The sequence below is a fragment of the Archocentrus centrarchus genome, chromosome 7, assembly GCF_007364275.1.
Source record: "Archocentrus centrarchus isolate MPI-CPG fArcCen1 chromosome 7, fArcCen1, whole genome shotgun sequence".
In the NCBI taxonomy this organism is placed as follows: Eukaryota; Metazoa; Chordata; class Actinopteri; order Cichliformes; family Cichlidae; genus Archocentrus; species Archocentrus centrarchus.
The window spans coordinates 6204935-6218141 of NC_044352.1; the positions used below are offsets into that span (position 1 = coordinate 6204935).

Consider the following 13207-nt stretch of genomic DNA (forward strand, 5'->3'; position numbering starts at 1 on the left):
TTACACTCTTCCATCCTACTGTACACCTAAGTGTACTAGAAAGTCCTTCATTAACAATCAGTTGATGACCTGATGCTCTTGCTTTACTTGTGAATATAACTGTGCAAGTTGTGGATGGTCTTATCATCAAGGTATTTTCGAGATCTTTCTTTCATAACAGAGCAGAGCTGCCGTTGCATAATTGTTGTGTTCTTGGCGTACACTTGGTATCAGGTCATTTTAGGCAGTTGTGGCTCAGGAAGCAGAGCGCGTCATCATCTTATCATAAGGTTGGTGGCTCAATCTCCAGTTCCTCAAGTCTGCGTGCCTAAAAGACCTTGGGCAAGATACTGAACCCCAAACTACTCCTGATGCACCCATCAAAGCGTGAGTGTGTGCAGTGATAGTCAGAAAGTGCTTAAAGGCATAAAGGAATAAAGAGCTATATGACTGTATGTGTAAACTAGTCAAAGACACTTGTAGTAAGAAGTGCTTTGAGTGCTCAGAGCAGATAAGTGATCAGAGCTTCTCTTTCATAGACAAATATATTTTTTATGAGTGTCCATCCATCCATCCATCCATTCTCTCCCGCTTATCCGGGGCCGGGTCGCGGGGGAAGGAGCCTAAGCAAAGAAGCCCAGGCTTCCCTCTCCCCAGCCACCTCCTCCAGCTCATCCGGAGGGACCCCAAGGCGTTCCCAGGCCAGCCGAGAGATATAATCCCTCCAGCGTGTCCTGGGTCTACCACGGGGCCTCCTCCCCCGTGGTGTATGGGTGTATCAGACTTATTTTGAACACCATAATCACATATGAAAACAGGAATAACCAATGTACATTTAACAAAAAACACTATTTATACTGATCTTTTCATTTTTTGGTGGTGAGCGTGAAACTTCCACATGGCGCATTATATATCATCTCCACACCACCCCCAACATGGGACAAGTGTGAGGGTCACAGGGGGGCAGAGGCTCTCCCAGCTGACTTTAGGTGAGAAATTAACAAAAAATAACAGAGGAAACAAACTTTGATGAAGTCCACATAAAGATAAAGCTGTAGTGTATGAAGGGATCAAACATGGGACTTTCACCAATGAGACTGGGTTTTGTGCCCCATGTGAATCCAAAAGTAAATGTGGAGTTATTATTTTTAGACTTACTGGACTTATTATTTAAAAAAAAACTGTTGCCAAATGAGCATGGTTAGGTTTAGGTAAAAGGAAAAAAAAAAAAAACCTGCTTGGTTAGGCTTAAGCATGAATGCTACTTGGATTTGTTTAGGAAAAGATCATGGGTTTGCATTAAAATAGACTCTCTCACAATGTTACCCATGTATTAAAAAGCCTTTCTGGCGTGGCTTTCAGGCAGAAAGCCCTGAAGACAAAATTCTCCCACATGCGGTCTTTTTCCCCAATCGGCAAAGCTATGACATTACAAAAGCGTGATTAGTCAGTTCCAGTGACGGTCCTGGAACAACACTGATGTTGACAATGTTGTAGGAACAACACCAGGCCATCTTCGTCCTATAGTGATGAATACGATATTTATAGTGGATTATGCAATTTGCCCGTTTTCCTGTAAATCACGTGATCTACTGCGTTACCTGATGATGTTTAATGATTAGCTGGTTTATGGAGCTGTTTAAGGGATCAAAATTAATATTCTAATTCATTTTTTGCAGTTACATTTTCAAAAATTATGTGGTTACATCTTTTCCAGTTTGACTATCTCTGGATTTTTGTTGGAAAAACAATTTTTGGGGGAAATAGTTTTTCAATATTTATGACATTTTAGACATGAAATAGAACAACAACCGAAAAACAAAAGTAGATCATATGTGGTGGGTTAAAATTAGTCATGGCTCCATAAATGCGATGCAGATACATGCACGGACATGCTGGCAGGTAGACTGAGGAATATAATCCCCTTATAGCTAAAAACTATGAGTCAGTCAATTAATTAGTTCAAGTACTTTGACAGAAAACTGGCAACAAGTTTAATAATCCACTGACCAAAAATCCTCCAGATCAAGCTTCTGCAATGTGAGCAGTTGTTGCTTTTGTTGTTTGTTTGTTTTTATCATGGTAGGCTAAATAAAACTATATTATTTTTACTTTGGAAGCTGAAATGCATTTTTTGCCTATGTTTAGTTGAGCAAACTACTATTCTGCTTTTCCTTATTTTCTGTCAAATATATAATGTTTTAATGAGAGATGCTCATATTAAGTATAAACTCTCTGAAGGCTCAGTTTTCAGACAGTATTTTCTACTCTTGAAGCTCTGTGATCCCATTTTACCTAAAGATTTTATGGTCCAATGTTCGGATATATATATAATGTTCGTTGTGAAATTTTCACCTATCAAATACTTTTCAGGATATATTACTTTTTCACACAGGACCAGTTAGGTTTGCATAGCCTTACCCTTTATAATCTCCATTTAAAAACTGCATTTTGTATTTATTTGTATTATCTTTGTCTTATAATAAAATTTGTTCGATGAATTGAAACATGAGTGTAACAAGTATGAGAAAAAAAAAGAAATTAGGAATGAGGCTAATACTTTTTCACAGCAGTGCATACATCCAAACTTTGGACTATAAAACTTTCATGTAAATCGAAGATGGTCACACAGAAGGCCCAAGTTAAGAAAAGTTACATTTTTGCAGCACCACTTCAGGCATGCCCGCCGTTGTTGAAGCATCGCTAGCATGTGAGTTCTGCACCAAAGTCCAGGATAAGAATTATTTTGAAATGTGATTAATTACTTTACAGCTCTGGTAGAGTCCAAGAATAGAAGTATGTAGCAGAGCAGAATAAGTGGCTGTTCGCATATTGTAAACACATATTAATTATTACAAATAAATTATTTTGTGTGGTAGAGACAAAGCTTAGATTCAGACCACAGTAAGTGCATTTACAAGCCCCTCTTTATGCCTGTAAGTGTTACACAGACAATGCCATCCAAATCTAATCTGTCCCAAGGTAAGAAAGTGATATTATCCCCCTTACGTAACAAGTTGCTGTTGAATTGTTTTTGAGAGGCTGAATCAGATTAGACCCTGTCACTGAAGTTAGACTGAGCCCTTTTATCTTGGTTGGCATTGTTGAGATGGATGGATAGTGGCTGCAGTGGTCGGGCACAACCTTTAGCTGTGGGTGTTGAGTCATAGCACGTGTGAGTCACTGATGGAAAGGTGTGCGTGTGTGTGTGTGTGTGTGTGTGTGTGTGTGTGGGGGGGGGGGGGGGGTGTTAGGGTTAATGGGGCTTGCTGAGGAGCACTCACTGGTTGGATGGCTGGTTACACCTGATAGGGCCCATAGGGACCAACAGCACCCCATGGCCCATTAACTTGTGGAGCCAACACGAAGGATGGAGGTCCATGCTGGGCAAGCTTCCAATATAAACACTTGTCATAGCACCAGCGCTGGCCAAAGAACTCTCAAACTATACAAGCTATACAAAGGAGCAGTGATATGGTTGGAAAATACAGTGCAAATACCTGGAAATTATCTGGACTAAAATAACAACCTCTAAAGTCAATAATATGCATCAAATGTGATGTTGATCAACACTGGTTGCATGCTCAATGCCATGTACCATAAATGAGGCCAAAAGAAGCTGAGCTCTGGTGTCAGGCTGTTTGTGAAGTTTTATTTGAAAAAAGGACAAATGTCACCCTGTGTGATTATGCAATTTGCCCATTTTCCTGTAAATCATACAATCTACTGTTACCTTCTTCCAATCCAATCCATCTTTATTTATAGAGCACTTAGAAAGACAACAAAGTTGAACAAAGCGCCTTCCAGATACAATACAACACAAAAAAATAAACATAAAAAATAATAATAATTTTAAAAGGATAAACCATAAAAGGAGTACTAAATAAAAATATAAAAGCAGTTCCCAAAATGACTCAAACTAACTAGAGACTGGCATTTTGAAATGCCTTAGAAAAAAGGTGTTTTTTTTAAATGAGATTTAAAGACCTCTAGTGTTGGGCCCAGCCTAACAGAGGGGCAACTCATTCCATAGTTTGGGCACCACCACAGCAAACGCTCGGTCCCCCCGGTGTTTCAGTTCAGTCTTCTTAATAGCTAATGATAAACACCTTCACTGCCAGTGCATGAAAGAACAGCACTGATCACAGTATAACAATCAGCTTTAACTGTTTATTTGGAGCCAAGATCTGCCAAGAATAATTTGGCAGATATTTGTACCACGGGCTAATATAAAAACACAACCATAAAATAATAGACATACTTCTGTGCAGAAACATGACCTTCAGTGGAACTTCACAGAGAACCCCTTTTGTTAGCCCTTCATCCTTCATGCCCAATAAAAACTTGAATTCAATATCAGACTAAGCAGCACAGTGGCGTAGTGGTTAGCACTGCTGCCTCACAGCTAGAATGACATCTTTCTAGAAGGTCTGGGTTCGATTCCACCTGGGCCTGTATGGAGTTTTCATGTTCTCCGTGAAATTTCTGAAATTTCCCCATTGTGGGACAAATAAAGGGATTTCTATTCTAATGTTGAGGTCTGGCCTCTGGGGAGGCCAATCTATGACTGATGGTGCTCCATTGTGTGTTTTTTTTTTATCCAGGTATGCTTTTACTGCACTGTCATTGTGTTTGGGGTGATTGTCATGCTGAAAAATGAAGCTGTAACCAATTAGATGCTTTCTAGATGGTACTGCATGGTGGATCAAAATCTGATGGTACTTTTCTGCAGTCATAATTGACTTTCAGATACTGGTCATCTCCTGTTGATTTTTTTTTTTAGCTCTGCCATTTCTTCTTTCGTCTTCTATTTGTCCAGTTTCCTTAATTTACAGAGTTTTCAGCTAATAGTTCTTTGGGAATCACTTGTTGGTGCAAAAATATTATTTTATGTCTGTCAAACTGTTTTATCTTTGGCATTTTTCATAGATTAAACTAAAAGAAAAATGGGCACAAATTATGTGTTCTTGTGAACAGCTACCAGTCTGATGTCTGATGATACAATTTAAACTTGCTTTTTTTTTGCCAAGTTGTCTCTTATGTGTAGACACGACACTGATTCATCCATTGAGTTAGATGCATTTTTTTTTTTTAACGTTTGAATGATTCACAGGTCAGTGTTAAGTGGCTGAACAAACCAATAGAAAATGTTCATTCCTCTGAAAATGGTCAAGTACAAGGACTGGACTGAAAATGAGTGAAAAAGAAGCCATTCCATACATTTCTTTGAAATGGCTCTGGATTGGCCACCAGCACTGTGTCGGTGGGAAAAGAGTATTGGAAACCAAACATCTCTTTAAAAGATCACTGGATCTGAAACAGAGACATATTCAGCGTCATGCTTGGTCCAGACAAGCTGTTTAAAAGCGTCATCTGACAATACAATCAAAGGGGCTGTGCACATGTCAAAACGCACAGATATGAATACAGGTATGCCTTGAACTTTATGATCACCTTGTGGTGTACCTTTATCAAGCATATATTAGGTAAAGCAAAGGGGTCGTTCAGCAGGCTCCGCTCCATTTGGAAATATAGGCAGCTTGCACAGAACACCAACATGAGCCTCTACAACAGCAATGTGAAGTCCTACAGCGCAATCAAGGTCTTCTATGTCTTCCCATCATCTGAACAAACCAAAGTCTGCCCTGAGATGGTCGCCATCAGGAAAAGGAAGAAAGGCAGACCAAAGACAACATGGAGAGGAACTCTGCTGAGCTGTGAGAGATGGATCGCTCACAGGGACAAGCACAGAGAGCGTGAGGGTGATGTCACAAGTTGAAGCTTTATGTCTCAAATTTGAGAAAGAAGACTAGCAACAGTAGTTTAGTGTACCTCAGGAACAAAAAGGGAAAAAAAAAAAAAAAAAAAAAAAAAGAAAACCACCAACGTACTCTTTTAAATACTGCGTTTGCTTTTGTCACCCTGTCAAAAAGTGTCCACATATAATCCTTGAGATTGCCGAGCCTTTCAATGAAAGGATGCATGGAGGAGCAAGGAGAGACATGAAGAAAAGGCCCTGACTGTTGATTCTGAATTGCTGGATTAGAGTCTACACATTAACCCAAGCATGGAAAGCAAACCTCATATGCACAGCGTGGAAAACCACATATATCATTTTAGTCTGTAACAAATAAGATTAATGCGAGCTCTGCTGGGGCGTGCACATTGCTGCGGTGTCCAATGCACAGCAGCCAAACCAGGCAGACCGCAGCGCAAGACCTCTGGGACTGGCACGGTGAGCCTCTGTGAAAGACGGGCCTCGTCTGTCACTCAGCAATGAGGCATCATCCACAGACCCCGGCAGGATACATAGCATCAACTGTTATTATTATTAATAAATCACAAGTATAAATGGACTCTGCAAAGGGATATGGGGATTTAAGGCTATAAACATTAACTTAAAACATAAATGGAATGTGCGGAGTGAACAAGAAAATGTGTTTTGATAGCTTATTTGGAGGTCAAATGGAATAAAGTATATAAACATTCCTCTAAAAATAAAATCCTACGCTTTTTGTGGTGGAAAAACATGAACGGAAAGTGACATTTATAGTGTGTTATAGTGAATCATTCAGAGTAAGAGCTGCAGAAATTCCCTTTGAGAAAAAATAACAACGGGATGCTTCAGAACAACATAAAGTAGATAAAAGCCAGCTAGCTCGTAACATGCTTTGGACAGATAACGACTAACAAGATCTTGACTGTGACATTGGATTTTCAGATAAAGAGTTGGCTACCCACAGTAGCTTGCACCAAGTAATAACAACCACCTACCTAGCTGCCTCTATTCCCACATCATGGCACAAATGTTTGATAGCTAATCTCTTAGCACTGTTAGTGAGGGGTGCTGAGGCCTGGAATGGGAACTGTGGGGGTTTGTGCAGATGCCTGTACAGATAATGTTCACAAGCTTGTCGTCACAAACAATCAAGACTGAACGTGTGTGTGTGAGTGTGTGTGTGTGTAAGCAAAGGAAGATAAAGATAGCTTTAACTAAACTCGGGTTTCGGTTCATCACTTATAGAGCTGACCGAGCTCCCACAGAAAAACAGATAAAGAGAAACTGAGATTTGGTCCTTTTTATCTTTCTGGTGCTGTCACCGTCTGTTTTATCAGTCTTTCTGTCTTCAATCTTCCTTGATCTCTGTTTGTGTTAGGCACCTTAAACCTTCAGCCGAGTCGGCCCTCTGTGATGTTGGCATCTAAAGGCAGCAAAGGATGCTTCAGAGGAAGTAAACTCAATTCATGTATTCCACTGAAACAAGACTACAGGGGTAATTCCACACTGAGAGGAAAATACAACAAAAACAAACCGCACACGACTTTCTTTTTGTGAACTTCAACGCACTGATGGAAACTAAGAAATAAGAGGAAATGAAGTTAAAATCTCACCTGCATGGTAAGCCACTGATCCTCGGCTCCACCCCGGATGTCTGTTCTTGGGGTAGTCCTGCACAAACACAGATACACGGGTCACAATAGATATTGGCACCACGCAGCTTTACTGATTAAAAGATAAGAGGAGCTAATGAATAGCACAAACAGCCTCTCCTTGAAATAGATATTTCATTATTTCATTTAAACCAATGTAACAGACATTTCTGAATATCAATTGGTCTGAAAAACAAACTAATAAATTTAAAACAGACTCACGGGCTGATGTCATGTCAACCCAGATTAACGTATTCTCAGGTGAGAAAAAACTCTTTATGTAGTCTGTTAAAAGAAATCCTGCTGGCTTCATCAAGCAGACATCCAGCTCACATTGGGGCAGTTTGGAGCCGAGTGTGAAGTAACTAGGATGAGAATTAGCACCTCCGAACCTTAGGGCCATGGTTCTCAGCTACAAATGAAGCGCCTTCTCCATGTTGGGACTGAGTTGCTGCCCCAAGTGGAGGAGTTTAAGTATCTGGGGGAGATTGAGAGATGGATTGTGCACTGTCTGCAGTGATGCGGACACTGTATCGGTCTGTTGTGGTAAAGAAAGAGCTGAGCGTGAAGGCGGAGCCATTAATTTATCAGTCAATCTACGTCCTTATCCTCACTAACAGCCACAAGCTGTGTGTAGATACCAAAAAAAATAAGATTACAGATACAAGCAGCGGAAATGAGCTTCCTCCAAAGGGTGTCAGTGCTCAGCCTGAGAGATGGGATGAGGAGATTGGTCATTTGAAAGGAGCTCTGAGTACAACCGTTATCAGCCAGCACTTGAAAGGAACCGGTTGAGGTTATTAGGAACCTGACTAGGATGCCTGTTAGGTGAGGTGTTTGGGTATTTCCAACCAGAAGGAGACCCAGGGGGCAGACCGAAGACATGCTGGGGAGATTAACATGTCTCAGCGGTCTTGGGAAGGTCTCAGTACTGCAAGACTCTAGTGCTGCTAGCTTAATTCATGTTTACATTTAATGAACTTTTACTCGGTATCAGCTCCAAACTAACTGACAACTTTACAGCAGTTTGCATATCACAGCTCAAATACTAAAAAGACATGTCATTTAAAAACCAAGCGTTTGTGAAATAGGATGCTACAGCAACTTCTGTTTAAGCTTTGAGTCTGAAGTGTAGACTATATAAGGTATGATTACCTCCCTTGTAAATGTGACTACAGGGGATCATAATTTGTGACACAGTGAAAAACAGGCTAAAGTCAAAAGGTTTAAAATTTGTACTTTTTCTTATTTCCTAAAATTTCTAAACATCTACATTAACAAGCAAAGAAAAATTAATTTATGTTTATTTTCTGTGAATTTTTAACTTGAAGATATCGAACTGTGTCCGTTCTTTGAATTATTATGATTTAGTAACAATGCAAATAACTCACTTGTAGCGTGTTCATAAATAATTAAACTTCTGACAAAAACACCACTAGGTTTATAAGAAACTGTCAATCAGTCACAATCAACACAGCGTTATCGCAATGGGCCAATGATGGAAAAGTCTCCAGTATCACTAAGAGGACAAATTATTGCTGACTGACCGGCCAGATCGTACCAATAGGTGTGTGTGGCGTGTGTGTAGACCGGGTGTTTTCCACTCACAGCTGTGAGGTTTGCTGGATGAGGATTTGAGGCAAAAATAGTGTTTATTTGCAAATTCTGCATCCGAAACTGATCAATAAATTACATTTGCAGACAGTGATAAACATTGATAATATTGAAGAGTCTGGTTGTTCTCAGTTGCATGATTGCTTGGCTGCTTTTGTGTCAGTCTGTCTTTGGCTGGCTTTCTGCGTGCTGCATCACATTTAAAAAATATACGTCATGCTGTACTAAAAATGCCTTCACAGTAACAACTGAGGCTATAATTAAACAAGAACAAGCGAACAGAGGTCAAAGGGCAGTGGAACCAAGGGTTGCTTTCCCACTTCTACACAACTGGGCTTCCTTTTGACGCTAGAGGAGCCGCCTCCTGCTGGTCATTAGAAAGAAGGCATGCTTAAGGCTTTGGCTTTGCTTTTAAGACCTGGAAGATATAACCATCTTTTCTATGATCTACAGCTAGTAAATGATTTGAATCTGAATCTACAACATGCAGAGCTTCCATTCATTCTTTATGTGCAATTCATCAGAACTGGTTTATGTTTGGTCAAATAGGAGTTTTGTACTGATATTCAGCTCCAGCAGCAACTCCACTCACACCAAGCTGGATGTCTCTCATCAAAACAGAAAAATGGCTGTGATTTCACTTTTTAATGACAAGGTTACAATGATTTATTAGGCTGCAAATACTATCTTTTTATGTTTGAATTTATAACTCATTTATGCTAAACAGGCTGGCAGGTAGCGTGCACACCACACATACAGTTGCAGATTTAAATCTAGGCAGCTCTGCAAAGTAGAACGCCAGTCTTCAGTGTTTCCAGCGGAGATTGAAATGCGTTCTTTGTCCATGTTAACATGCTAATGGGTGTGAGGATCATCTGTTTTGGATACCTGTCAGCGTCTGCTGAGGGTGTGTTGTCTCTCTCGGTCTCTGTTTCCATCTGTCTGCATGAACAGTGTGAGTGCCTTTCTCCAGGTTTCACCATGCCAACAGAAATAACTATCAGGCCAACTTCTGGATAAGATCAGAGAATGACTCAGAGGTAATTACCAAAGATTTTTATCCGTTTTCTAGGCTGCACATCCATTACTGTAGAAACACTACGGAACAAGAGAGAAAAGAGAAAGAGGCCACAATGACATTATGGTCCTCTTTCATCTCTCAGTGGGCAATATCTTCTAAATGCTTACTTGTTCACATCCTCTCTCTTTCTCTAAAGTAAACTCTCCCCACTGCACTTCTTTTCAGATAGCATTAGCACACAAAAGGCAACCAGAAGACCTTTCATTTTCATCTTGTCAAAGAAATCCAAATATGACCAGGATGACGTCCAGAAAAGAAAAACAAATCAGCCTTTAGCAAGTCACTATGAAGGGAACTGTGCTTTTCTCCAAACAGGCTTTGACTGATGACTGATGAGAATGAATAGGTAATACATCGCCCAAAGCAAAATAAGCCAGATGAAATTATTTCTATTAGCACCTGTGTGGTGCTAATAGTAATAATAGTAATGTGAGGTGAACAACAGGGATACTGCAGACAGACAGCTTGGCCAGGACAGGCACACAGAGGCCACGACATCAGGGAAACATCGATGATCCCATCTGACAACCCCATTGGGGCTGGAGGAACAGGAAATAGAGATGGATGGGGGGGGGGGGGGGAGGTTGGACAGAGTGAAACATCAGCAGAGGAAGAGAGAGACATGGAGGAATGCAGCTGCTGCTCCAAGCCTGAAACCCCTTGATCCGCCAAGTCTGCTCCTCTTCCCCCTTGTCTCAACCACAAGCCAGAGGATTCCTCGAGCTGACTGGCATGTGGGTTCCCCGAGAAGGAAAGGAACGTCTGCGTGTTTTCTCCCTGACTGATGAGCCTGATCAGTGATTTTTAAAATAAGGCAACATTAGGAACAGCTAAACAAATAAAGGGGTAGATTTAGAGTCTCTAATGTAAACCACAGACTTGCGTCTGATGAATGGATCAACCATTAAATGCTTGTTTACATAGATGTCTTCGTGGTAATTGTTGCATCCATCATTTCTAATTCAAAACATGCCCTGAGTGTGTTCCACCCATCAAAATAAATATGTTGACCCTTCCACAACCTACTGATTACACTAACTCTGATTTAATAACTGTTGGCCAGATTTCCATACTTTTTTATTCATTTGTGATTTAAAAAAAAAAAAAAAAAAAAAAAAAAAAAAAAAATCACACATTCATTATCTGCAGAGGATGACACCTCTGACCTCTGGTGGTAAATTTTCTCAAGCCACCCAAAGGTTAGAAAAATTTATAGCTTAGAGTAAAAGGTTTCAACAGCTGTTGGACGGATTATCAGGAAACATTCAGTGGAGACACTCATCATCTTTGTGAACTGAGGTGACTTCACTGAACATAATTTGTTAGGTCAGAATTTCAATTTATCCAACACTTTGGCTTATGACCCAAAAGCTTTGAAATTTGAGGAAGTTTGCACAAACACATGTGCACACAAAACAACCCCAATTAGACACAGACATAGACATAGACAAACTTTATTGTCATTCAAAATTGCACCATACAGTGCGCATTAGAACGAGATTTCGTTGTTATAGGCTCGGATTAAATTTGGAGGAACTGCAGCAGTGATGTACAAAGAGAAAATTACTAAATAAATAACCTAGTTAAAAATAGAGTATATGTATATACATACACACACATATACATATATACACACACACATACATATTTACATATTTAAGTATAAATCTATCTTCATATATATATCATACACATATACATACTATAATATATAGATAGATACACAATAATAATATATAAGATATAAGATATGTTGCATAAAAAAGTGTTTCACTGGAGCTCCATAGAATAGAGCCACCAGGAAGATTGGAGCAGCATTTTAATTTGAGTTCATTAATGTCATCCATTATGATAAATGGATGTAGTCACTGTGGCATCATCCATGATGATGACCTATGGTTTGAAACAGCGGCACAAACAGGAGGCAAAGCTGAAGATGCTAAGATTTTTGTTGGGAGTGAGCAGTGAGGAGACAAAGATAGTGAGGCAAGGCTGAGATGGTTTGGTTATGTGCATGAGGAAGGACAGTGGATATACTGGATAAAGGATGTTGATTATAAAAAATGATTTTAAAAAAATGCACATGTACCTAAAAGAATCCGATTTTTCTTTTCTGTTTACTACACTTTGTAAAGTATTAACTGATAAACTATTTCCTTCCTGTGTTATTGTCCTCCCGCAGCTTTTGCCCTCTAACATGTCTCCAAGTTAGAAACCATTGTTAGACATTTACCCTGCAATGCTGCAAGTTTTGTTATTCAGTAAGTGACAGTGCCACTAATCTGCACCTACACTCCTCTATCGACGACTGAATTAATTTTAGAGTAAGTAAATGTCAAACAGCTGGTTTACTCTCACAAACCCCAAGCTTTTGAAACACAGTCACTACCCCTGTTTGCCTAAAGCAATGCAAAGAACTGAAAGCTGCTTGAAAGAATAATAAACACACGGGATGCGTCCACAGCACGGAAGAGCAAAGGCCTGCGATATCAGATCCACAGCTGCTATCAGAGCAGCCTGCATTTCCACACTGTGGCAGAGTAAACAAGTCTGAAAAAGTATGAGTGGGAAGGTGCGGGCAGAGAGGAAAACCGTGTGGAAGCAGATACTCATCTCTCACAGCTGCTATCACACTGACATATCAGAGCTGTCTAAAAATATAACTTAAGCTATGAATTACCACAGATGTGCGTGTATGAGCGTTTGTGTGCGTGTGTGAGGACGGTACAGTTTGCGGGGAGGGAAAGTACTGTGTTTCTGTTTGTACGTGCCTCACCTATAGGGGTTGGGCACAGGCTGTGTAGGGAACTAATGCAGGTCTGTTTGTTTAACCCCATGTCATCAGGCTAAAACCTCTAGCTGCCCACATAACAGCAACTGTCTGTCATTAGGTGATGATCTGACTCGAGAGAAGAGAACAACAGCCTAACTGTGCGTATTTGTTTGGGCATGTCCATCATTTTTTTTATGGATGTAAGTGCAAATGCAAGATGAAATCAGATAAAATGCTAAATTTGCTCTGTTACTGAGAGAGTGCCAGAAAGGGTGCATAGCTGGCGTTTAATCTGGCAGCGTATTTTTCACTTTACACAGAGATGTGGA

At 40.1% G+C, this 13207-nt stretch overlaps 1 protein-coding gene across 2 annotated transcripts in view; it reads right to left on the reverse strand.

Annotated features, from left to right (window-relative positions):
* The window catches only part of spryd3 (SPRY domain containing 3), a 77170-nt gene that overhangs the window by 19800 nt on the left and 44163 nt on the right, over window positions 1–13207 (reverse strand). For both annotated transcript variants that reach the window (XM_030734834.1, XM_030734835.1), the window contains exon 8: window positions 7372–7429. In XM_030734834.1, the coding sequence (XP_030590694.1) occupies window positions 7372–7429 (58 nt within the window). The remainder of the gene's footprint in view (window positions 1–7371; window positions 7430–13207) is intronic.